The following is a 27,931-nucleotide window of genomic DNA, read 5'->3' as shown; positions in this document are numbered from 1 at the left end:
TGAACTTTAATCATACTCTTCACTCATCTTTCACCCTTCAACTCCAAATGGCCCTTCTTCTTGCTCTCTCCCCATCCCTAATTCAAACATTATCTTTCTGACTCTGGATCTGGACAAGTATGGCTCTCTGTTTGGGTCACTGCTCAGTTCAGTTCAGTCACTCAGTCATATCTGACTCTTTGTGACCCCATGGACTGCAGCATACCAGGCCTCCCTGTCCATTACCAACTCCTGGAGTTTATCCAAACTCATGTCCATTGACTCGGTGAGGCCATCCAACTCACTCATCCCCTGTCGTCCCCTTCTCCCACCTTCAATCTTTCCCAGTATCAGGGTCTTTTCAAATGAGTCAGCTCTTCACATCAGATGGCCAAGGTACTGGAGTTTCAACTTCGACATTAGACCTTCCAATGAACACTCAGGACTGATTTCCTTTAAGATGGACTAGTTGGATCTCCTTGCAGTCCAAGGGACTCTCAAGAGTCTTCTCCAACACCACAGTTCAAACGCATCAATTCTTTGGTGTTCAGCTTTCTTTATAGTCCAACACTCATATCCATACATGACTACTGGAAAAACCATAGCCTTGACTAGATGGACCTTTGTTGGCAAAGTAATGTCTCTGCTTTTTAATATGCTGTCTAGGTTGGTCATAGATTTCCCTCCAAGGAGTGAGCATCTTAATTTCATGGGTGCAGTCACCATCTGCAGTGATTTTGGAGCCCCCCAAATAAAGTCTGACACTGTTTCCACTGTTTCCCCATCTATTTGCCATGAAGTGATGGGACCAGATGCCATGATCTTAGTTTTCTGAATGTTGAACTTTAAGCCAACTTTTTCACTCTCCTTTCATTTTCAAGAGGCTTTTTAGTTCTTCTTCAGTTTCTGCCATAAGGGTGGTGTCATCTGCATATCTGAGGTTATTGATATTTCTCCTGGCAATCTTGATTCCAGCTTGTGCTTCCTCCAGCCCAGGGTTTCTCATGATGTACTCTGCATATAAGTTAAATAAGCAGGATGACAATGTATAGCCTTTTCCTATTTGGAACCAGTCTGTTGTTCCATGTCCAGTTCTAACTGTTGCTTCCTGACCTGCATACAGATTTCTCAAGAGGCAGATCAGGTGGTCTGGTATTCCCATCTCTTTCAGAATTTTCCACAGTTTATTGTGGGTCACTGTTAAGTGACAATAATTTTATTGACCCCATATCAGGGAAGAGGTCAGGTTAAAACAGAGATTGAGGCAGAGAAATCTGTGACATATTCTAGAGTGTAACTCTAAACTTAATGGAAGCCACTCCTTATGTTAATTACTGCCTATTGGATTGCATCAAGAAGCTTGATTAGGAAGATAAAATTATAAAGCAACAGTGATATAACAAGAGTCCACTAGTTGACTACAGAAACATCTCCATGCCCAAAATTCTTTTCTTATATTCATTTATTTGTATTTTTAAGACTACATTAACTAATCTCCAGGAATTCTCACCAAGTGAAAGAATTGTTCCTAAATTGTATGTTTTGGAATTTTAAATATTTCTAATCATTTCACTTAGCGATCTAGATCTGAACTCGGCTTGATTTTAGTTTCTTCATATGGAGGCGGGGGGCCTAAAACTCCAAAACAGGGAGCACGAAACAGTTCAGGGTTTTGAGTGTGAAGGTGCATTCCAACAGTTGGAGTCACAGCTGCTTCTGTCCCTGAAAAGAGAAAGGTAGAGGCATAATCTTTCTAGTCAGCATAAAACAGAAGCACATGAGCTTCCTAATAAAATCTGGCATTTCTTGGATCACTGGAACAACAGAAAATTATTTGTACCCTTGAGAAAAAATTTACAATCATCTCACTCTCTGCTGTGATATTTTAGTCATTATAGCAAGAAAATTTGCTCTCATGCACCGATTAGGCCATCATTGACTAAGCCATCAAGAAGCGTTTATAATTTAACAGCTGAAACTAGAAGAAATATCCTTGTTGGTAGATCAGAAGACAAGATTCCTGTAAACACTAATGGCATTTTAGCTAATGCTCCCATCATGAGATATGCAATCTCACTAGAAACATTAAAGTATTACATCTGAATGTCATTCTTTCATGTGTATGTTCCGTAAACTGCAACTAATGCAATTAATTAATTTCAACATTTGTCAATGATGCATTAAGTTGTGAGAAGTTTGTAGCTAAAATATATACTTACAATAAGCAAAAAGCATTCTTAAATTTTAAATTTTGAAATTAAAGGTCTTGACTTAGATTATGCACACGACAAACCATCCAATATAAAAGACATGCATTTTCTTCCTTAAACTGATCACCTTGAGAGATTATGCACTTATTCCAATGGTTTTTGGGAAATCTTTTATTAGTATTGGCCTGAAAGACTGCTTTAGAGTCACACAGGAAATCAATAGGAATACTTTATATTCATTTATCTATATTGTTTTCCTTTTTTTCACAAGGTCTTTACCTTTCTGGGAATAATTTGACTGCTTCTTCCCATATCAATAACATAACATAAATTCATGACAGCCATAAATTCACCTTTAAAGAAAAAATTACACCCTTAAACTACCCCTTGACTGTTTTTGTGTATTAAAATGAATTGTAACACTATCATGTCCATTCATTTTCATATTGTCTTTGGCTGCTTTTTCTACTATAATTGCAGAAATTAGTAGTCCCCATAGAGATCATATGCTTGCAAAGCCAAACATATTTCTTGTGTGACTTTAATACAAAAAGTTTGATGACCCCTTCCTTAAAGGATTAAGATTCTATACCATCAAGGAGATTTCAAAGAACAAGCCACAATTATTAAAATGACTCCAAGTAGTTACATAAAAGGCAATAGCTGTATCAGTGGAATCCATATGTAAATTATTCAAAATTATTGCTTTGGAGTGTATTTTATTTATTTAGAATCATGAATTTCCATATATTTATATTGCTTTATTTTGTATCTCACTGGTTCACAGGACAAAGTATAATAATTTAAATATTAATGTAATATGTAAAGAGTGGAGCCATATGTAGAATATAAATCTCACCTCCTGGTTCAACACTTTCCTTAAGGAGTTAATTTATTTAATTGAATAACCTAATGCTAACTTATTACATGTTTTTACACCTCAGCTTACTCTTCTGCAATATCTGTAAAAGCAAGGCTAAATGAATGTAACGTGCTTAAAACAAAGCCTCACATGCCTTAAAGTTGACTGTCACTATTATCAGTAGTGATATTAGCATTTTGTTGTTGTTCTTGTTTAGTCACTTAGTCGTGTCCAACTCTTTGTGGACCCCAAGGACTGTAGCACACCAGGCCTCCCTGTCCATCACGAGCTCCAGGAATTGGCTCAAACTCATTGAGTCAGTGATGCCATCCAACTATCTAATCCTCTGTGGCCCCCTTCTCTTCCTGCCCTCAATCTTGTCCAGCATCAGAGTCTTTTCCAATGAGTTGGCTCTTCTCATCAAGTGATCAAAGTATCATCATTAGCATTATTATACATTAAGAACTGTACTATGCTAGGAGTATGCATGCATTTTCCTTTATTGACAGTAATATTTCCCAAACTTTCTTATTTTAATGTTTAAATAATGATTTAATCATTATTCTTATTAAGGTTAATGGCACAGAGATTACTGAATGAAAACTTTCTTATTAAAAACAAAACTTTCTTGTAGTTAGAGCCTTGAATATTTAGGAAGTTTAGAATGATGTAGGCTAGTCCAAATGTCTTAATAAAAAGAGTTAACACTGGCAAAGTGGACTTGCCTCAGTATTTCCCTCCTTTGTGGATACAATTAGTAAGCACTGCCCATTTTCCAGATGAACTGCTTCCAGCAAATCCAATACAGAGTCAGAGGTAACTTGGCTATCTTTGTATCTGCAGTGGTTGACCAGGATTATTCAAAATAAATATTAGCTTGAATTTATATCCACCAGGGTCATTATTAGTGTCATGCTCCAGGCAGCAAGATATCGACACTTGCTCTTTATGTTAGAACAGCTTTATATTTATTTCCTTACTACAGATTTGCCCATTGCTCTTAAACTTATGAAAACCATAGGGTATTCATATGATAAACAGAATTAAGCTCAGAGAGCTTTGGTAAAATTGAACACATGTCACTTCTCAATTTTTTTTTTTCAAAGCATGTTTACATACAATATCATGTGATTGGGAGGGAAACAGGCATTATTTTTACCTTTTGACAAATTAGGAACCTGAGAGAGCTCAGTTAAAAATGCTTACAAAAATTCTATGATTTTGACAGCTGTTGGTGAAGATAACAGTTTGTTGTTTGATTTTGTAAAACCAATACACTCACTGCTAATTTTTGATACCTGGAGTCCAGATTCCCCGAGTCATTAAGAGTCACTCTAATGGACTTGGTTCATCTGAAAATGCCTTTCTTATTCTTTCTGTTCTGTATCCTTTTTATATCATTCTGTTCTCTCACTTGGGGGTGACTAAGATCGCCTGAATTTGAATCAGCATTCTACCATCCACTCTGTCCCTAATCTCTAAATGCCTTTGTTCCCTCATTTTCAGTGCTCAGAATGACAGTGAACTGTTAATGGAGCTGTAAGGAAGAATAAAGGAGATGAGAGATGTCAAGGAGTAGCCCAGAACGTGACACATGATAAGTGCTCAGTATGAGTCATTACTATCATCATGCCCATCCATGAAAGCTTGTGAAAGACTCTCATTCCTTTCCCACAATGAGTCCCAGAATATTTACATGTAGAACACAAGGCATAGGAAAATGACATTTCAAAAAGCATTCCTAAATAAGATAGGATTCTGGGGGAGGGGAGGAGAGAGGAGAATAGAGCGTGTAAGGATCAGCTTCTTGCCTGACTGCCCAGTCCCTTCTCCCCTTCCCAAATTGGAGCATTCACATTTAATCATTGCTGGAAGACTAGTATTTCTATTTGCCTTGAAATAAGAAAAAGGTAAGATTATTTCTGAAATTGCAGAAGAAATGGAACCAGGGAGACTGGATAGTGGAAATGCAGCGTTAATCAGGAGATCAGCCCGAGGAGGAGCCAAGTCAGGATGAGTGTCAGGAGAGGTGACTCTGCTTCTCCTCTAGCTCTTTTTTCTTCCTTTCCCCCTCCACTTCCTTGACTCTATTCGGGTCCTCCTCCTCCTCTTTCTCTAGCAATACCTTCTCTTCCTCCTTACCCTCTACTGGAGTATCAGAGGAATTAATTCTTTTATTGGTGCACAAAGAGCTTCATCATAACATGTTACGACATGGAAACATTAGACCTTTTCAGAGGGGAAGGAAAACAAATCTGAGCCCTGAGTCAACATAGAATTGTGAAAAGGCATGATTATTGGTTTAGAAGATTCTCTTAAGGCCTTGGTGTTTGGCTGAGATTCCTAAGGACTTTTCCAGACGGAAGTCTCATCACTGTGATGGGCTGAATTGGTAAGGCCTTCCTTAAACATATTTTACAAGGATTCCTGAGCCAAGTATTTTCCTTCCTCCTTTTAATATTTCTAATCAAGATAATTGACAACCAGAGTCATGTAATATTGTCAGAAATTGCCAGCGAGAAATTTCCTATTTTATATATTTCAACATCAGTAAAGTTCACTCCACTCCAGCCTCTGAGAGTCTGTCAAAATTCTCTTCTTTGCTCTTCTCATTTGAGGGCAGATTTCATGGGATCTTGAACATCAAACCTCTGACCCTCAGGTCAGAAGAGCATAGCTATTTCAACTAATACATTCAGAAGAATATGGTAATAACATGAAATAAATTTTGAAGAAATAAAATGAAAGTCTTAGAGGAACCCAGGGCATATATATAAAATCTCGTCTCATCATTGAAATGCTTTAAATGACTTATTTCCTACATTCTATATTCAGGAGGGAAGTCCTATCTGCCCCCTTTTGATCAAGGGATAGCAGGGAGTCCAGGAACCTTATTTCATATTCTAATATGTCACCAGTAGTTTGCAAACGAGTTCTCATTTTCCTCTCCTGCTTCTGAACAGTGGCTACAGGGAAGACTCAGAAGTACAAACTCATAACCTGCAGTGTAGATGGGAAAACCCAGCAGTAGTGGACTTAGCTCCAACCTGGGAGCACAAAGTTTTGTGGGACTGTGGAAGCAGGCTGTGGTTTGGCCCCTACTTCCCTCTCAGCAATAAAAAAAAAAAATCCTTTAGTATTTCCCTCACTTCTCTTTTGGAGAGTACCCCCTTTTAAGGAAATATTAGATAGGGAGGATATTTGTCTGGAGAAGTGAGAGTATAATAAGAATTCAGTGGAGAAAGGAAATTTGGTGTGGGTCTGGGTGTCAGATTGCCTTACAACATTAGCTCGCTGGAGTTTAATTCCAGAAATTACTAGTTAAGAAGAGGTGACTTGGGGCTTCCATGGTGGCTCAGGGGTAAAGAAGCCGCCTGCAATGCAGAAGATGCGGGTTTGATCCCTAGGTTGGAAGGTCCCCTGGAGAAGGAAATGGCAACCTGCTCCAGTGTTCTTGTCTGGAAAATCCCATGGACAGAGGAGACTGGCGGGCTACAGTCCATGGAGATGCAAGAGTCAGACATGACTTAGAGATTAAACCAACCGACCAATGACTAGAGATCACAGAGAATACCACTTCTTGAACTATTTGTTTGTGTTTTGTTTTGGAGAGGCAAAATAAAAATGGCAAGAAGCATAAGTCTGGGAGTCACATCCACATCAAAGACGATGTGAATGGAGATTCTCTACCTATATAGCCACCTTGAACATCCATAGGACAGGATGGGAGACAGCAGTGGATGGGAAAATCACCATAGGTGAGGATAGAAATAAACCAAAAGAGGCAACTGAACGTGTTCTCTATAATGGAAGTCAACAGAAGTGAACTTTGTAATGCCATTGAAGGTGAAAAAGAGTTTAAATGTTCTTGCAAAAAACAAGAGTCAAAGCTACACCCCAGGGATTAAGAAGGAAAAGATAGAATGAGGAAGAGAATGAAGAAGGAAATAAGAGTTCTGGACAGCGAAACCCACCACTGAGGAATCACCCATTGGAAATATCTGGTGGTTCAAGATACAAGGCTGTGGTTAGTGTCCAGGAATGAGGTGACTAGCCGTGTGTGTGTGTGTGTGTGTGTGTGTGTGTGAGTGTACTGATTCTCAGTCGTGTCTGATCCTTTGCCATGTGTGCCCTATGTAACTTTTTATTGCTCATTATCCTCAATCCTGGAAAATCTGGAGTATATTAGTTGACCTGCAACAGAGATTTATGGGGTATATTTATGCAGCAGAATGAGAAAAATAGATAACATCCTCTAAAGGAAGTAATAGCCACTTTTCTGAGTTGGTATTTTAAGAATTAGAGATAGTGTCTGTGAAACCCCTGACCTAGTGCCTAGTACTTTGTTGGTGTAAATTAAATTGTGAAGCGTTATTGCAGTCTTGACTCCTTTTTCTCACATTCATACCTGTCAGGGAAGTTCAGAAAATTCAAAAGCATGTATGTAAACCATCATCCAGGAAATATAAAAATATTAGATAAATTGGGATTTAACTGTGGCACATAAACTGCCTGAAAAGTTGTAACAGTATAACTGGGTAGCTTATTTACCAAAAATTAAAACAGATTTTGTTTTGTTTTGTTTTGTTTTAACGCTTCAGAGTGAGAGAATGGCTAAGAAGACCAGTGCAGGTTCTCCTCTGTAGTAGCTCAAGTTAAGGTGGAAGAAACATAGTTGTGTTTATTTATTGAATACCTCTTGTTAGATAAAGAAAAATAGACCAATGTGACCACGTTGATCCCTTTGACATATTTTGCTTGAAGGTCAGTGACCCTATTTCTCTATACGCTCAGTGGAAAGTGCTGCTGATTTTAGAAGAAAAAGCTATTTTCATTGGAGACCTTAATTATCCTTTCCCAAATAATCATTTTTCAAGTTAACAATGTGTTTCCCTATTAAATAATAACTTTAAAAAGAAGTCAACAGTGAATCCAATCACTAAATCTTAATACTGAGTTTTGAGATTAAAACACTTTAATTTTTACCCCACTTTCTATTTAGCTGTGAGTTTTTCCAGGACACCTCCCACTCTCTCTGTTGAAAATCTTATGCTGACCCAAGTGTTGAAGGGCAGCTGTTAGTTTCTACCAAGCACTCTTGAGGCAACTGTAATATACAATGCAGTGCCTTAGAAGGAAAATCTCATAACAGACAATCTCTGAATGAGGACAATGCTTAATGCGAAGATATAAACTGTCAATTGTCACCTCTGAGAAATCACAAAACTGTCATTTTTCATTAAAACTGTCATTTAAAGCTGAGGCTGGAAATTACAAATAACTCAAGACCACAGTTTTCTCCATTTCTTACCTCTTAATGCACACTAAAAAATAATAGAAAGGACTGGGTTGGGAGTGGATGTGGGGAGCAGGAAGGATCAGGAGACTGCCAATTGTGTCTGGAGAGAAAGGACATGAGTACTGACACTCACTCACACAATCCAAAGTATTTCAGGCTCTGCACTGGAAGCAGACAATTTGAAAAGCATTATTCGATATTATTGCTGGTAAGTGAGGCATGGCAAGCTTCGTAAATGAACACAAGGTGACAGATGGACATCAAAAGCCCAGAGATACTCTTCTATCCCTTAAACTCTGCTTTCACCTGGAGTGGCCAGTCCTGTGTACCTTTTCTCTTCTGCTTGCTGACTTAATGTTTAGGTTTAGGTTCTGTTCCCATACTCAACTCTGAGTCGCTTCCCCAGGAAACAGTTTTTCTTTTTTTTTTTTGGAGTCTTCTGAAGTTTTCTCATTTAGACTCTCTCCCCAGTGCATGCCTTTGAGTCCTCAGTAAACTATATTTGTTCTATGTTTACAAATTTGTTTTTCATAGATAAACTTTTCAACTCACACAAAACTATAAGATTTCCAAAGAGGACATCTAGAAGTGTGTAAACATCTTACCGCAAACGGAGTCCAAATCTCCAACAGCAAAAACAGCCATGGTGCGTCTTCGGGGACCATTTTTGAGTCTCCTCAGGCAGCACTGGAAGCAGAAGATCACTGTTCCACAGAGAAGAGCCACCAGGAAAATCAGCAGCAAGAACCTGAGGCCAGAGAAAGCAGGGGAAGAGTGAGATGGAACATGCCTCAAAGTTAAGAGCTCCTGCTACTTCCTGGAAAGGTGCAAAAACTCAGCAAGCCCAGCTGTAAGGAATCTGCGAGACCAAATTCCTTAAACAAACCCCCATCATCTCTCATACATTTTCACTTACTCTAGAATCTTCTCTGAGCTCAGAGTGAGGCAGTCTTGCCAGGCAATCTTAATTGTTTCCTCATTAGAAGTTGGAGATTTGTTCAAAGAAGCAGCATTTTAATTCCTTACATTCATCCATTATTGCTTCCATTCAGTTATCCAGTCATTCATTCAACTAGTGTGTGTGTAAGTATGTATGTGTGTGTGTGTGTGTGTGCACTTGCTCAGTCAGGTCTGACTCTTTGTGACCCCATGGTCTATAACCCAACAGGCTCCTCTGTTCATTGAATTTCCCAGGTAAGAATACGAGAGTGGGTTGTCATTTCCTACTCCGGGAGATCTTCTCAACCCAGGGATGAAACCCACGTCTCTTGTGTCTCCTGCATTGGCAGGCAGATTCTTTACCACTGCACCATCTTCTAGAATGCAAGTGACCAAATAGATTTTAGATGTTGGAGGTGGGGATTCAAAGGTTGACAAGATAGGGTTTCTGTCTTTGAGGAACTAACCACTAACTGCAATGTTTAGTTTGAAAAATACAGAAGCCAAGATTTAGAAATGTATAACAACTTTTTTTTTGGTCTTATCCTGAAAGTTTAAGGCAAGAACTAAAATCGGTGGATGAGTCGATTTGAAAGATTTCAGGAGAAAGATTTCACCTTTAAAAATATCCAACTTGGGAGTAAACTATCATTCTTAAAAATAGTCAGTTCCCTGTCACAGGAAGTGTTTAAGTAAACACTGAAAAATGACCTGAAGCTGATGTTTCTATGTATGTTAATCCACATGATCCCTAAAGTTTTCTTAAGCTGTGTGATTTCATATGCTATCTCAATTACTTAGGAAAAGGAGTATGTATATACCACCAAAGATTTTATAGCACAAATTGAAGATGTCCTTACCAGATATACCAGCCATTTGTGTAATGATCTTTATAGTTTATGCACCTGGTGATAAAGGAAGAGCAGTCAGTGCTGGATCTCTAGATTGACAAAGCTTATTCTGGACTACAGTATTTTTTCTGACCACACCTGTTTCTCCCACAATTACCTGCTCATGGTACCCCACAGCATAATTAAACAAATATTTACTGTATGTCCACTTCATTTAAGGCACTGAGAATACAGCTAATTGTGAATCTGTCAGACACATAGACAGATAATTGCACTGTAATAGGGTTGATTCTAGAATTTTGAATACTGTTGTGCATTGAGGTGGTAGTAACTACTTTCCATAACTAACATATCATCAGTTCAGTTCAGTTCAGTCGCTCAGTCATGTCTGACTCTTTGCAACCCCATGAATTGCAGCACGCCAGGCCTCCCTGTCCATCACCAACTCTGTGAGTTTACCGAAACTCATGTCCATCGAGTCGCTGATGCCATCCAGCCATCTCATCCTCTGTTGTCCCCTTCTCCTCCTGCCCTCAATCTTTCCCAGCATCAGGGTCTTTTCCAATGAGTCAGCATGTCATAGGTATTAAGTATTAGGTAGATAACTGTTCCAGTATTCTGTTTATTCAGAGACTTAGAATTCTTCAGAATGCAAATTCTCCAGGGAAGGTTCATGATCTCTATTAACCTTTAATATCTTGGTAAGGAATAGAAGGCCTACAACCTGGTTGAAAGTGAAAGTCGCTCATTCATATACCACTCTTTGCAACCCCATGGACTATACAGTCCATGGAATTCTCCAGGCTGGAATACTGGAGATCCCCTTTTCCTTCTTCAGGGGATCTTCCCAACCCAGGGATTGAACCCAGGTGTCCCACATTGCTGTCGAATTCTTTACCAGCTGAGCCACAAGGAAAGCCCAAGAATACTGGAGTGGGTAGCCTATCTCTTCTCCAGTAGATCTTCTGGACCTAGGAAGAGAACCGGTGACTCCTGCATTGCAAGCGGATTCTTTACCAACTGAGCTATGAGGGAAGCCCCATAAGTTGGTAGGATAAAGAAATTATAATAAAAGGAAAATGAGTGTCTGTGGTCACACATACCATTTACCAAGGAGTTAGAAGTTGATTTTCAGGATGGTCAAACTATTTGTGTATCTAGGCACAACTCAATCATTCTTGAATTAACATTTAAAAGGTGATACAAAGCCAAAGTCCATAGTGCAATTTTCAGGAGGTTTAACTCCCCAGGGATAGACATTTAAGTGCTATTCATTTTAGAGCCCCTTTCTATGTCAGACACATGTACTGAATGCACGTTTACTGATGGACCTTTTTCACGCGCTTGTGTAGATGATGCTGTTAAAGTATTCTGAGATTAAACAGTGGAAAACTGTTCATCACAGCCTGGTAACTTCTGAGATGAGCTATACTTAATCATCTTTGTTAAAATAACACTCAATACTTCTCAATTTGAAAGCATTCATAAATGTCAGCTGATTTATTGCTCTCAGCATCTCTAAGGAGGCAGTGTGTCATGTTTACCATTATAGTATTCAGAAATGACTTTTAACACATGTGAAGTGTCAATTTAAAATTTTTATTGCAAATGTTTAAGACAAAAGTCAAACTTAAACAACAAGAATTTTTTGGGGGGGGCACCTAGAGGGTTTAGTCAAGTACGTAAGTTCAAATGACAGAGGAAAAAAATGGGAACTGAAGTGTGAGTTTAAAAAGCATCCTAAGATAAGAGATCAATCAAGGATTTTACAAATAATTAATGGCACATCCTTGTAAAGAAATATTATCCATTCATTAAAGAGAATATAGGTTATATTTATAATGAAAGCTTTGTGAAATAAAATAATGCAAAGGTCTCTGTTCTACTTTGTATATTTTCTTTTGCACAAATACACTGATTTCACTAAATAGGTATTATACAGTTAGTATGTATAGATATGGGGCTTCCCTGATGGCTTATATGATAAAGAATCCACCTGCAATTCAGGAGACTCCAGGTTGAACTCCTGGGTAGGAAAGATACCCTGGAAAAGGGAATGGCTACCCACTCCAGATTTCTTGTGTGGATAATTCCATGAACAGAGGAGCCTGGCAAGCTACAGTCCATGGGGTCATGTATACACCAAGTTACTAACAATGCCTGCTTCTTTTGAAGATGGTATTGTGAGGCACTTAATTTTTTTTTAACATTCTATATTCTTTGAATTTTTGTAATGTACATGCATCATTTTTGTAGCCATAAATTTTATAAATAATATATTAAATATATATATAATTGAATGTAGTATCCCACTTTCAAAATGGATGTAGGAAAATTTTCTTGTTATCCTGATCCAATAATAGAGCACAAGATTCTTGGTTTTCAATCTTGAAATGTAAGCTTATAACCAGAGAGAATGGATTATTTCATCTTCCTCTATGTATAAATCTCTGCTTCTCTTCTTACATTTAAAAATAGGTCATATGCTTATTGAAATGCCAATTCTAAATATTAACTACCTCATTTAATGTCTTAGTTCTAATATTTGAGCCAATTAATATTTTTTCAAGTGCTATCAATTATCCAAACTTATTTACTTTACTTCCTCTTTCTGACCCTGTGCATACATTGTTGAAGTTACTAATAGCAATAAAATGGTCAGAAAGCAGTTAGCTGGAGAAATGCAAAGTGATCATATAATTTCACAATTGCAAGCTCCTTTAGGATCATTTATTTCAACCTTAGGATTTTTTCACTGTGCATTGTGATTTTTCACTGTGGGAAAAAAAGTGGGAAGGTCACCAGCTGACCAAAGAACTTAAATTAGAATATAGGTCTTTTCACTCCCTCCCTACCATCATTTCCATGTCTTTCTCAAGTTTAATTTTTAAATAGAAATTTGTGAGTTCTTAAAAAATAAAATAGCATCTGAACAGTAGCAATATTTTAAATACTCAAATTTAGGTGCAAAATTTTCAGTGTAGGAAAAGTTACATTTTCTTAAACAAAGTAGTTACTCAGAGATTTATTTCAGTTCAGTTCAGTCGCTCAGTCGTGTCCGACTCTTTGCGACCCCATGAACCGCAGCATTCCTGGAATCCCTGTCCATCACCAACTCCCAGAGTCCACCCAAACCCATGTCCATTAAGTCAGTGATGCCATCCAACCATCTTATCCTCTGTCATCCCCTTCTCCTCCTGCCCTCAATCTTTCCCACCGTCAGGGTCTTTTCAAATGAGTCAACTCTTCGCATGCGGTGGCCAAAGTATTGGAGTTTCAGCTTTGGCATCAGTCCTTCAAATGAACACCCAGGACTGATCTCCTTTAGGATAGACTGGTTGTATCTCCTTGCAAGGAGATTTATTTATGCTTAGTCAAATTCAGATGAGAATGTCAAAAAGAAAAAAAAATGCAAGAGAAGTTAGAGCAGATTATAATGTTTAAGGAAGACACTTTCAATAACCAGAACCTTCTAGAAGTAGGTGTCACCATATACAAAAGTAAACTCAAATAGATAAAACACCCAAATGTGAGACTGGACACTATAAAACTCCTAGGGAGAAACATCGGCAGAATCTTCTCTGACATAAACCACAGCAATATCTTTTTTGATCCACCTCCAGAATAATAGAAATAAAAACAAAAATAAACAAATGAGAACTACTTAAACTCAAAAGGCTTGCACAGCAAAGGAAACAATAAACAAAACAAAAAAAGACAGCCCACATATTGGGAGAAAATATTTTAGAATGATGTGAGAGAAAATGGATTAATATCCGAAATGTACAAACAGTTCATGATGCTTAACAACATCAAAACATCCCAATAAACAAATGGGAAGAAGACCTAAACAGACATTTCTCCAAAGAAGACATACAGATGGCCAAGAGGCACATGGAAAGATGTTCAACATTCATGTTATTAGAGAAATGCAAATCAAAACTACAATATCATCTCATACCAGCCAGGATGGTCATCATCAAAAAGTCCACAAACAATAAATGCTAGAGAGGGCGTAGAGAGAAGTCAACCCTTCTACACTGTTTGTGGAAATGTAAATTGGTACAGCCATTATGGAGAACAGTAGGGAAGTTCCTTAAAAAGCTAAAAATAGAGCTACTGTATGACACTGCAATCCCACTCCTTGGCATATATCCAGAGAAAAACATGATCCAAAAGGATATATGTACCCCAATGCTCATTGAAGAACTGTTTACAATAGCCAAGACATGGAATCAACCTAAGTATCCATCAAGAGACAAATGGTTTTAGAAGACGCAATTTATATATATAATGGAATATTATTCAGCCATAAAAAAGAATGAAACAATGCCATTTGCACAACATGGATGGACTTAGAGACTGTCATACTGAGTGAAGTAAGTCAGACAGAGAAGGAGAAATATTGAATGACATCCTTTAAACACAGAATCTGAAAAGAAATGGTATTAATGAACTTACTTACAAGAGAGACATAAAGATTTACAGAATGAACTTATGGTTGCCAGAGGGAAAGATGAGAGAAACGGATAGTTTTAGATTTTGGGACAGACATGTAAACTCTGTTGTATTTAAAATGCATTACCAACAAGGACCTACTGTATAGCACATGGAACTCTGCTCAATGCTATGTGTCAGCCTGGATGGAAAGGAAGCTTGGGGGAGAATGGATACATGTATATGTACAGCTGAGTCCCTTTGCTGTTCACCTGAAACTATCACAATACTGTTAGTCAGCTATACCCCCAATACAAAATAAAAAGTTTAAAAAAGAAGTAGGGGTCAGAGAAGATACTTTCTGTCCCTTTCAGAACCTCTAGTGTCCTACTGTGATGTGTGGAGAGGATTCCTGAGCTGTAAGGACAAAAATTATCTCCTTTGGCACCTACTTCTCTCTTTTTTTTTTTTTTTTACTTCTCTTTTAAAATACTTCTTATTTGGGGATATAGCCAATCTTAATTTTCTTATCAGTGCTGAGAATCTGTGGACCTAAGATTAATTACAAATTCATTAATTTGATAAATAGACAAAAAGCTCAGAGTTGTTCCACTGGCTCCTCTGATAGAATTATCCATAATTTCCTATGCTAGGCATTTTTCTAAACCAACAGTTATATAATTTCATGTGAATTAACTCACTTTCAAACTTAAAATTATACAAAGTAGTATCACACTATTGTAATTTTCACTTTACAATTGAGACAATTCAATCATAAAGAGGTTAAATAACTTGTCCATGATAACCCGGTTAGAAGGGCCAGAGGCAGGCTTTAAAGCCAAATTGTCCTGCTCTGGAGCCCATGTCTCTCTTACTACCATGCAGCACTGCAACTGGGAATAGTAAAAGTCAGTTCTAGCCTCATATTGCTGTGTGGTGTACTGCCTGAGTGCATTCAATATCCCATGTTACAAAATGTTTCAAGAAACATTTTCTATTTCTATTAAAAATAGAAAAAAAAAGTGAGACCTCAGATAGTATCAGACAAAAAGAATAAGCCACGAGTGAGATCAGTTTGTAAACTGAATGTAGTAAATCCCATATATAAAATTAGAACTCAGCTTCAGATCTGGATTAAACTTTCTAGCAGTTAATAGGATAAAATAGAGAATTGGTAATGTAGCATTCTCTAAAATTAATAAAAACAGGCAACATTATTCACTACACGCACAACTATTTCTGATATAGTCATTCCCTTCTCCAGGGGATTCTCCCAATCCAGGGATCAAACCTGGGTCTCGTGCATTTCAGGCAGATTCTTTACCATCTGAGCCACCAGGGAAGCCCCAGAGAAATGAGAGACAAATTCAAACTATGGGGCTTCATAAATAGGCTGTGTTTAACAACAAGAGCTTTGACGTACTCCCTTTCCTATTTGGAACCAGTCTGTTGTTCCATGCCCAGTTCTAACTGTTGCTTCCTGACCTGCAGATAGGTTTCTCAATAGGCAGGTCAGATGGTCTGGTATTCCCATCTCCTTCAGAATTTTCCACAGTTTATTGTGATCCACACAGTCAAAGACTTTGGCATAGTCAATAAAGCAGAAATAGATGTTTTTCTGGAACTCTCTTGATTTTTTGATGATTCAGTGGCTGTTGGCAATTTGGTCTCTAGTTCTTCTGCCTTTTCTAAAACTAGCTTGAACATCCGGAAGTTCACGGTTCACATATTGCTGAAGCCTGGCTTGGAGAATTTTGAGCATTACTTTACTAGTGTGTGAGATGAGTACAATTGTGTGGTAGTTTGAGCATTCTTTGGCATTGCCTTTCTTTGGGATTGGAATGAAAACGGATCTTTTCCAGTCCTGTGGCCACTGCTGAGTTTTCCAAATTTGGTGGCATATTGAATGCAGCACTTTCACAGCATCATCTTTCAGGATTTGAAAGAGCTCAACTGGAATTCCATCACCTCCACTAGCTTTGTTCATAGTGATGCTTTCTAAGGCCCACTTGACTTCACCTTCCAGGATGTCTGGCTCTAGGTGAGTGATCACACCATCATGATTATCTTGGTCATGAAGATCATTTTTGTACAGTTCTTCTGTGTATTCCTGCCACCTCTTCTTAATATCTTCTGCTTCTGTTAGGTCCATACAATTTCTGTCCTTTATGGAGCCCATCTTTGCATGAAATGTTCCGTTGGTATCTCTATTTTTCTTGAAGAGATCTCTAGTCTTTCCCATTCTGTTGTTTTCCTCTATTTCTTTGCTGGGCTGTAAGAAGCAAAAGCTGGAATCAAGATTGCTGGGAGAAATATCAATAACCTCAGATATGCAGATGATACCACCCTTATAGCAGAAAGTGAAGAGGAACTAAAAAGCCTCTTGATGAAAGTGAGAGAGGAGAGTGAAAAAGTTGGCTTAAAGTTCAACATTCAGAAAACGAAGATCATGGGATCTGGTCCCATCACTTCATGGCAAATAGATGGGGAAACAGTGGAAATAGTGTCAGACTTTACCTTTTTGGGCTCCAAAATCACTGCAGATGGTGACTGCAGCCATGAAATTAAAAGACGCTTACTCCTTGGAAGAAAAGTTATGACCAACCTAGATAGCATATTGAAAAGCAGAGACATTACTTTGCCAACAAAGGTCCGTCTAGTCAAGGATGTGGTTTCTCCTGTGGTCATGTATGGATGTGAGAGTTGGACTGTGAAGAAAGCTGAGTGCCGAAGAATTGATGCTTTTGAACTGTAGTGTTGGAGAAGACTCTTGAGAGTCCCTTGGACTGCAAGGAGATCCTACCAGTCCATTATAAAGGAGATCAGCCCTGGGTGTTCTTTGGAAGGAATGATGCTAAAGCTTAAACTCCAGTACTTTGGCCACCTCATGTGAAGAGTTGACTCATTGGAAAAGATTGATGCTGGGATGGTTTGGGGACAGGAGGAGAAGGAGAGGACAGAGGATGAGATGGCTGGATGGCATCACCGACTCGATGGACGTGAGTTTGGGTGAATTCCAGGAGATGGTGATGGACAGGAAGGCCTGGAGTGCTGCAATTCATGGGGTCACAAAGAGTTGGACACAACTGAGCAAGTGAACTGAACTGAACTGAAGAACAAGAGCAATGTTTTTCATAGCACTCTTAGTTAGAATGTAAATGCAATAACAAATTTCTTGGGTCCTTTTTGTAAAGATCATCCTTAACAAAAAGCTAGAATCAAATTTAGCTACAATAATTTGGGGGAGTGATGGGTGCCTAATCATATCACTCAGAGACTAGTGACCTGACCTAATTAATTTCGGGTTGGTAAATTGTATAGTCACCAAAAGGAAGGATGGATTGTGCATCCCTCAGGTATGTCACCAGGTGTGTAATTTTATCTACATACTGGATACATAGTGCGGTTTATGGTGAAAATCCCAGGCTCAGGAGTCATTTGTGAGCCCAGATCAAAGCTCTGCCTTTTACTTGCTTACTCTTGAGCAAAATACTTAACTTCCCCAAGCTCAGTAATATGGCAGACTATCCTCAGCAATGTATTCATGCAATTAATTTATAGAATGCTTATGGTTTTAGTTATGTTTCATAAAATATCCATTTTTGCATGCACATGCACATCAATATATTGGTTATTTCTGGGAAAAGGAAAGATTAAAGGTATAATTATGCAAAGGGCCTCTGTCATGTTTTATTCCATATATTAAATTACTTACAATATCTAAATTATATATAAAAGCTTAGCAATGTGCTGTTTCTACTAAAATGCTATTATAAAAATAAATAGAGCAGGTTTGATCAGAAAAAAATTTGTCTTGTGTTTGAAAAACAGTTTAAATAGAACTAATACTAGATTTCCACAAACACCTTCTTGTGGTGACAAAAGATTTGAGATACTGTGTCTATTTTCAATACATTCAATGTGTTTACTTAGCCTCTACCAGCTCCCTACAAAGTCAACCACTTTCTTACCTTCTCTGTCTTTATTTTCTGCTAATTTTCATTATATCTGAAGCGGGTCTTTTTGTTTGTTTGTTTTTATTCAAAAGTAGTGGTATTAAACAATGGGTGTGTGCTCAGTAGTGTCCGACTCTTTGCGACCCCATGGGCTGTAGTCCACCAAGCTCCTCTGTTCATAGAATCTTCCAGACAAGAATACTGGAGGGGTTGCCATGCCCTCCTCCCAAGAATCTTCCCTACCCAGAGACTGAATCTACATCTCCTGCGTTGGCAGGCAGATTCTTTACCACTGCGCCACTAGGGAAGCCACTAAATAATGACAAATATATTAATAACAGACATGCAAATACAAAATGATGTAGCCAAAAGTTTTGTACTTGAGTACCAGTTTAAGTCCAGTAGTTAATTTGTTACTATCTCTCTTTGGGTCTCAATTCTTCACCTGAAAAAAAGGCTAGTAGCCTAAGTGATTCTAAAGTTAGCATATTAAGTTCTCCAATACCATATTCTCCTGTCATGTTGATGACGGAGTTAGATTCAACACTTATGATTTTTCCAATTAAGAATTTCTTTATTCTAATGGGAATTCCCTTGCTTCTCAGTGGTTAGGACTCCATATGTCCACTTCTGGGGGCCTATGTTCAATCCCTGGTTAGGGAACTAAGATCCTGCAAGCTGTGCAACATCATCAAAAAACAAACAAACAAACAGTTTCATTATTCTAGTACTCTGGGTCAAAAGCAGAAGATGAAAGGGCAAGATGAAACAGTCACCAGGTCCAAAATTAAACAAACCAATAGTCAAAAGTCCGTTATGTCACCAACCCCAGAAGACAGAGGGAAAAGCAAGTTCAATATCAGTGCAAAGAAACAGCAGTGGAGAAACATGCAGTAACTGTAAGATAGGCACATACTTAACCAGCAGATTATCAATAATGGGATGATCCACCAAGAACAGGTGAAGGATTCCAGGGCCAAGGAAAGCATCCCACCCAGCATGGCCTCTTAATCTGGAGACAGGGCCTGAAGACCCCAGCCTGGAGGGTAACAATGATAATTAAAACAGCTAGTTGGCAGTGAGGACTGCTCCCAGAAGACAGCACTTGGCAGAAGTGATTTCTGACACTTGCACCAGTCTCAGTATGTTATAGTTATCATTAATCAGCAGCAGCTTTATTAATGACACCTTCTCCCCATTTCCAGAATAGGATTCTGAGAAGCATTTAAGCCTATAGCACAAAAAAATTAGAAAATTGAGTCAATTATTTACATAACTTATATCAAAACACTTTGAAATATAATTTAGGTTAGATCATTATTTGCTTATAGTTGAAACCAAATTAGCCAGAAAACTGTCTCCCGTCATCTCTGTGTCTTAACGCATGTGGATGCAGTCATAGAGGAAGACATGAACTTAAAGGACATCTAAAACCTCCAGGATGGAGAACACAATGAGCAAAAATACCTTGAAATCAACGAGGCCCCTTATTTTTATTTAACAAAGCTGACCACAATGAAAGTGCATCTTTTCTGCTTTTAGAAAAACCGAGCCATTTGCATTTAAAAGTAACGTATTTTTTTTCCTCTAGTAATTGTAATGATCATTTGAAACTCATTTTGTGCTTCTCAAATGACTTGAGACATTTTCAGTCTTCAGATTTTGAAAATGCTGAATGAAACCGTGGAGCTTTTTGTTATTTACTTACATTTCATTTTCTTCACATGGTGTGTCCGATAGCACCAACTGAAACACATGTTTAGAACAATAAAATCCAAACATTTCATCAGTCTAATCCTTTAATACAAACAGTGCCTAAAGACAATGGGGGTTTATATCGTTTCGTTTTTTTTTTTTTTTTTTTTAATTAAAATCTCCGTAGCAGAATCTATTGGTGCACAGAATTTTAATTGAAAAAAATCTCTGGGTAGATACTTCAGCTCAGCAATGACAGGAGATATATATTGTGAGCCAGATTCTTATCCTACACACCACCAGAGGTGGGTATGAAAACACTGTTTTGTCTATAGGCAGATTTTGGTTTCTCTAAGGAGCTTTTGTGCACCTTGTACTTCTGCTTTGTTTTCAAATTTTAGCTAAAGGAAGGAGCGTCATTACTTGTAAATATTATTTTCACATGAAGGAATCAAGTTCCCCACATGAAAACTGGAGTGACGTCCATCCCATTAGCGATAGTGGATGTTAAATATATGCAGGAAGGAGTGATTTTTAACTGCTCTAAGGCTAAGGTCCACCTAAGCTCCATTGACATTCTTGTTGAGATTTACATTTCTCTGTTTATCAAAGAAGAAGGAAAAGCTAATAACCTTGATTGCTTTGCTTTGAAAGACTCAAACCATAAGTATTCTAACACAAGTATCTTAGTCCTCTGTGTTGAGTCTTCTAGGTTACAACACACATCACAGAGGAACGAAAGTACTACTATCTGAAGGATTTGTTTGTGTATTTGTTATTCTACTGAACTGAGACCCTTTTCAAGTATAACGAGAAAAATCATTAAAAGTCATTCATAGGCAGCCCCTTAATGAGGTCAGTGAAGCTTCTATTTTCCTGAACCATAATACACAAATATCAATACAAGTAAGGAGTTAGAAATTTTAAAATCCTAGATGGGAATTTCATGTGAGATATAATTTTTTTTCCCCTTAATCCTGAGCTCATCTTCTTTAGCACCTCATATTTACTCCACCAAGCTTATCTGGGCAAAGAGATTTGTGGCGTTGCAGATGGAGCCATGAATTGGCCATAAGAGAGCATGGTAATGAACAATTTATAAGCACAGAAAATGACTTGTACTCTTCCTTTGCTAGAATGCTGCAAATAGACTTGCATACTAACTGAGAGGAAAGTAAACATTCCTATTTTGTCCATAAAGAAAGTTTACGAGTAGATGAGGTGCTTTAGGATCTAGCTTAACAGATAAATGAAGACAGCCTTTCATTCTTAAGTCAATTCCTAGTCTTGTGTGCTGTATCCCAGCAAGACGTACGCACTGTGACATTATTGCCCCCTCACTTCCAATGTTAGGCTTTGGACTCATCACGAAATAGGGAGTCTTAACATATTTCAGACCTAAATCTTTTAGATACATTGCATTCAAGTAACACTAGAGCAAAGGAATCAAAATAAACTCTAAGATGGTTCCATTTGCCTTTTTCAGCACTGAAAAGTCATTGAGCTTCGAGTATGGCTTCAGGCAACAGTAAACATGTCTTAAATTAATCCTACCATAGCATTTTATGTCAACAGCATTGCTGATTTTTTAAAATGTTATGGCATAGCAAAGCTAAACAAAGATTAAATTGCATCATATTATCTCAGTAGCAATCAAATTAAATAAAGAAGACATAGGAATAATGCCAGCTTTCTTTATCTTTAACCAGTAAATATAATTAGTCATATAATTCTGATAAGGCTTTCTTAAAGGAAATTTCTAAACATCAGAGGAGTTGTTACCCAAATCACAAATCTATTACAAATCAGATCCTTAGAGTAGTAGCTTTGAAAATTATTTCCCCAAAAGACAGTTGGTTACCTGGAATAGTGGCAGACACAAGATTCCTGCTTTTGAGATCACTGAAGCGTCACTTAAAAGTCTGGATCTCAACATACTTAAAGGACAAGCAGCTCAAGATAGCAGTTTGTCATCTGCGTTTATCTCTGTCTTACTCAGAAGTTGTTAACTTTTCTACAAGTTATGCTTCCTGCCAGAGTAGTCATTAATGCTGGCTCTTTGTGACTGGTTAAGTACATGCCAGGGGCAGGAATTTGAGGTGCAAGTTCACAGGTACTGAGAGTTCAAGGAATTTCAGTTTAAGGTCAGAATCTTGATAATGTTTGTCAAGCCCTTAAAAGCCAGGGTTAGCCATGCTGACCTGTAAAACTAGCTGGCTGCAAAAATAACTTAAAACATTCAAGCACATGTTTTATTCCAGGGTACTTCTGGGTTTTTTGTTTGCTTGTTTTTCAGAACTCTTATTTGGAAAATTTATTTTGTTTTCCACCCTTTGTTGGCCTTCTTTGCTCTTTTCCTATACATTATTTTCAGGCCCAGGTCTAACCCAACCTTGGGCATAAAGCTTTCCTTGTGCATAATAGTTGCACCTTATTTTTAAACAGCATATTTCAGTATTTATTTAAATGAAACAACTCCAACCCAACCACGAACCAAAAAGTTTACAAAAATATCTAGGGAAGTTCTAAAAAAGAACAATAAAGTGGCACTAAACTACTATATGTTAAGGCATTATAAAAGTATAAATATGTACAAAAATTGGTACTGACACATGTAAACAATAAGATAGATATAACAGAATAGCAAAGCATTGATTGTTTAGTGGTAAAATTCTCACCTGTCATGCAGGAGACCAGGGTTTGATTTCTGCCAGTGCAAAGTACATAACTCCATTCTTTTGGGCTTCCCAAATAGCTCATTGGTAAAGAATCCACCTGCCAAGGCAGGAGACATGGCTTTAATCCTTGGGTCAGGAAGATCATCTAGAGCAGGAAATGGCAACCCATCCCAATATTCTTGCCTGGAAAATTCCATGGAGAGAGAAGCCTGGCAGACTACAGTCCATGAGGTCACAAAGAATCAGATACAAGAATTCAGAACAAGATGTTGCAGTGCAAGCCCCAGCATAGCTCATGAAATCTAGTTCTAATTATAATATATGGATTCATTTATGATCACATACATAAAGAGAAGGCAATGGCACCCCACTCCAGTACTCTTGCCTGGAAAATCCCATGGACGGAGGAGCCTGGTAGGCTGCAGTCCATGGGGTCGCTAAGAGTCAGACACCACTGAGCGACTTCACTTTCACTTTTCACTTTCATGCATTGGAGAAGGAAATGGCAACCCACTCCAGTGTCCTTGCCCAGAGAATCCCAGGGACAGGGGAGCCTGGTGGGCTGCCATCTATGGGGTCGCACAGAGTCGGACACGACTGAAGTGACTTAGCATATAAAGAGCACTAGAAACAATTCGGCTGCTTTAGTTATCTAAACTACTACTCTGAATTGGCCATTAAGGTACATGGATTAGTTGAACTGCATCTGGACTGCTGAGCGTGCAAGCACAGAGTACGAAACAGAATACAGATTTCAGAAATAAATTATAATAAACACAAAGATTTATCTCAGCTGTCATTTCAAACCAGTGAGGAACAGATACTATTTAGCAAATGATGAAATACTGAGTGCTTAGGTGGAAAAAATGTTACAAATGACTTTTAAGATGCTAACCACATTCATAATTAGATAAATATAACTTACCATTATAGTCAGATCCCTAAGTTCAAAAAATTAATAATAAAGTGAGAAGAGGTAGATGTTGTGGTTCAGTCTCTCAGTCACGTCTGACTCTTTGCGACCCCACAGATTGCAGCATGCCTGGCTTCCCTGTCCTTCACCATCTCCCGGAGCTTGCTCAAACTCATGTCATTGAGTTGGTGATGCCATCCAACCATCTCGTCCACACTTGTCCCCTTCTCCTATTGCTTTCAATCTTTTTGAGCATACGTATCTTTTCTAATGAGTCAGCTCTTTGCATCAGGTGACCAAAGTATTGCAGTTGAAGCTTCAGCATCAATTCTTCCAATGAATATTCAGGGTTGATTTCCTTTAGGATGGACTGGTTTGATCTCCTTGCAGTCCAAGGGACTCTCAAGAGTCTTCTCCAACACCACAGTTCAAGAGCATCAATTTTTAGATGCTCAGCCTTCTTTATAGTCCAACTCTTACATCCATACATAACTACTGGAAAAACCATAGCTTTGACTAGATGGACCTTTGTCAGCAATGTAATGTCTCTGCTTTTTAATATGCTGTCTAGGTTTGTCATAGCTTTTCTTCCAAGAAGCAAGCATCTTTTAATTTCATGGCTGCAGTCACCATCTGCAGTGATTTTGGAGCCCAAGAAAATAAAGTCTGTCACTGTTTCCATTGTTTCTCCATCTATTTGCCATGTAATGATGGCACCAGATGCCCATTCAGAGAGGAAGATATGGGAAGTCAAATCCTCTCTTATGTTGTTAGGAAAACTGCACAGCTTCTGTGGAAAATAATTAAATAATATCTATTAACCTAAAAACTAAATATATCCTTTGACCAGGAATTTCCCTTTCAGCAAAGTACCCTATAGATACTACTTACACATGGCACACATCATTACATGCAATGATGTTCGCTGAAGTATTGTTGGAAATAGCAAAATATTGGAAATTGAATGTCCGTCAAAATGTGACTTTTTAGAAGAAAATGATTACATCTACATCAGAATACTATTCAGCTGTTTAAAAAGGTGGAACAAACCATACATTCTGATATAGGAAGGCTTCTAACAGGTTTTATTAAATAAAAAGAACCAGCTTAGAATAATGTGTACATCTGCTATCTTTTATGCAACAAATAAGGAAGTATAACTTATAATGTTTTCTCTATATATAAAATCTGGGTATATATGCTGATGCATGGATAGAATGTCTTTGCTTAAAACTATTAATGGTAATGGGGCTTCCTAGGTGGCGCTAGTGGTAAAGAACCCACCGGCCAATGCAAGAGACATAAGAGCTGTGAGTTCAATCCCTGAGTTGGGAAGATCCCCTGGAGAAGGAAATGGCAACCCACTCCAATATCCTTGCCGGGAGAATCCCACGTACAGAGGAGCCTGGCTGGCTACAGTCCATAGGGTCGCAAAGAGTCGAACATGACTGAAGCAACTTAGCAAAGCACACATTAATGGCAACATATCTGTAGAAGGGAAATGAGGGTCAGAGGAAACAAGAGTAGGAGGGAAATTTACTTTTTACTGGTAATTTCTTGTATGTTTGATTTTATTTTTAATTCTTTCATCTAAACATTTTATACACACATACATTTCAAAGGGCCAATTTTGAAGCCAATCATCTAGTATTCAGAACAAGTTGTTGTGATTCAAGCCCTGGGATAGTTCACAACAACCAATTCACATGATAATATATGGATTCATTTATGATCACATACATTTAGTGCACTAGAAATAAATTTGACTGTGTTAGTTACGCAAACTACTGTTCTGAATTGGCTATTTAGGTACATGGATTAGTTGAGCTGCATCTGCATGGCTGAGCAGCCTGTGTGAGGGCCTCTGTTTAGTATGCAGCCACAGACACAGCCATGAATTTCAAAGCAGAGAAAGGGCTTGGTGCCAATGCCAATAAGAGATAAGTAAACCCAGCCTACAGTATTATTTGTCCAAAGACACCCTCCATTTTGAGTGTCTCTTAAGCCTGTAATTAAACAGAATGAAAAATAGGCTTTTCACTGGTGAGCTTATTTATTAGGCGGTCAGAAACCTGACTTCCGTCAGCATAGTCAATGATCTTAAGAATTCCTGGGAAAGAAAGAGAAGGCCAGATAACTAGAAAAGAGATGGGATAGTAACAAGGGCAGCATGTTTAGTTCAGCCTTACAACTGAAAGTATGACCCATCAGATACATAGATTAAATAATTCTTGTTTTTAAATGCACATACAAACAGGATCCCATAGCAGGTGGCTGAATGGGAGACAACTGATTGAAAGCGAAGTCCATCTTCGCAAAAAAGTTAATACTGCAAGCACAATGACTATATTTGATGCTAAAATAAAATTAATATTCATCACTATCTTTTTCCTCACAGATCATCATTTATCTGTTTACTTCTGTGACTTTCTCACTATACTCTCAACAACCAGCATGATAGATTTTGCCTAAGACAGTGTCTTTTCTAGTGCATTCCCTTTCCAACTTCATGACAGTTGCTGGTCTTGGGAAAGGACATTTGCCCTTGAATGTTTTTTTATATGCATCATTTTTAAGCTTTTTATTTTGAGATAATTATAGATTCACATGGAGTTTTAAGAAATATACAGAGGTCTCACATATCTTTTACCCAATTTTTCCAGTGGTAACATCTTGCCTAACTTGCACGATATCACAACCAGGAAACTGATACCAATATAATCTGTTGCCTGCATGATTTTTGTTATTTATGTTTTATCATTTAAAAGTTGTGACTAATATATTTATTTTGCTCAACTGCATGCTTATGTGCATGAACTTGTGGTAATGAGTGACCATCTCTAGGAATTCATGCTAAAGATGCATGACTGCTATTCCTAACAGAATATTTTTATGAGGCTAAAATTCTGACTCCTTATGTTTGTATGTAAGAGTGGAAGGAAGTAAAACTCTTAGGAATCAAGAAGAAGAACAAAGAGGATGTGTACTGTGATGATATATGAGATTACACTCACAAGATTTACTGAGTACTTAGATGTTGGGCCTATAACTCTTTGTAACAAGAGAGTGGGCAGATATATGTTCAATAATACAATGCTGGTCATTTACCCAACCTTTCGCCTATGCTAGGAGGAAGTAAATCCTTCATGAAAGGATGGACATAAGGGCATATGAAACTATTCTTTGGGTTCAGAGCCTGGCAGAAGTTCAAATTCCCTGAAGCTCTGAAGTCATATCACTGTTTGTCCTTACAGGTCATGATATGCAACTATTCAAAAAAACTCTAAGGACCAAAATTCAAGGGATTAAGTAAGAATAAATAGAATGTATTAATAGAAGTGGGCAGTGCATAAAGGAAGTTCCAAAGAATAAGAAGTCTTCGCTTCTCTCATTATGGAAATTAAAGGAAGAGGATCAGAAGACCTGGGCTGAGTCACCACTTTGCCACTAACCAGAAGCGTGACAATGAACTGTTTATCTTCTCTAAAAACTGTGCTTTCTGCAAAACAATGATAGAAATATTGACTTATCTCCTTCATGTATTTTTTTTAAAAGATCAACTTGAAAACATCAACATGGAATAAGATAAGGCACAGTCATAAGGAACTAATTACTGGAGCATAATAAAATAAAGAATTCCAAAATTGGTTCACTTCATAGAGGCTGTGGGAGTTTGAGTTATACAAAGAGGACTTTAAATAAGGAAGCATGTCTGGTTGTCCACTTTCATCATTTCCTTCTTCTCCCCAGTGAGAAGAAACATTGATCACATTGCTAAATCAATGGTCAATTTTCAGCCTGCATTTTATTTGTCTTAATTGGAGGCATTTAACTTAGATTATCACTTCCTCCTCCTTTAAATGTTTTCTTCACTTTGCTTCCAAAACAATACATTTCCTGGTTGGCCGCTCATTCCAGGGACCACTTTTCTCCATTTTATTTGCTGATTTCCCCACATTTCCCGAGACTTGGAGTGCTAGGGGTATCCTAAGGCTGAACCTCAGACCTTTTACTTTTCTATAAATATTCACACTTTTGTAAATCTCATTCAATCTCATTGACTATCATTCTAAACTGTTATCTCCAAAACTCAGGTGTCCAAACCAGATCTC

The 27,931-nt window shown here is 37.9% G+C and overlaps 1 protein-coding gene across 1 annotated transcript; it reads right to left on the bottom strand.

Moving 5' to 3' along the window:
- Positions 1–1,463: 1,463 nt before the first annotated feature.
- TMEM207 (transmembrane protein 207) lies at positions 1,464–22,259 on the bottom strand. The gene is made up of 5 exons (XM_002684836.6): positions 22,090–22,259; positions 20,242–20,279; positions 10,150–10,194; positions 8,956–9,098; positions 1,464–1,701 (listed from the first exon to the last, which is right to left on the bottom strand). The coding sequence occupies exons 1-5, from the start codon at positions 22,162–22,164 to the stop codon at positions 1,553–1,555; spliced, it is 450 nt and encodes a 149-aa protein (XP_002684882.1). The 5' UTR covers positions 22,165–22,259; the 3' UTR covers positions 1,464–1,552.
- Between the last annotated feature and the right edge of the window lie 5,672 nt (positions 22,260–27,931).

Source organism: Bos taurus, chromosome 1 (genome assembly GCF_002263795.3).
Source record: "Bos taurus isolate L1 Dominette 01449 registration number 42190680 breed Hereford chromosome 1, ARS-UCD2.0, whole genome shotgun sequence".
NCBI classification, from domain to species: domain Eukaryota; kingdom Metazoa; phylum Chordata; class Mammalia; order Artiodactyla; family Bovidae; genus Bos; species Bos taurus.
Note: the sequence above shows the minus strand (reverse complement) of the source record. Positions and strands in the feature narration are given on the sequence as shown.

Excerpts from the sequence above, each read along its gene's own strand:
- TMEM207 (XM_002684836.6), bottom strand. The coding sequence starts at position 22,164 with ATGTTGAGATCCAGACTTTTAAGTGACGCTTCAGTGATCTCAAAAGCA. Across the intron at positions 20,280-22,089 it reads TGTGTCTGCCACTATTCCAG|TTGGTGCTATCGGACACACC; the intron begins GTAACCAACTGT and ends CATGTGTTTCAG. Across the intron at positions 1,702-8,955 it reads AGATTTGGACTCCGTTTGCG|GGACAGAAGCAGCTGTGACT; the intron begins GTAAGATGTTTA and ends TTCTCTTTTCAG.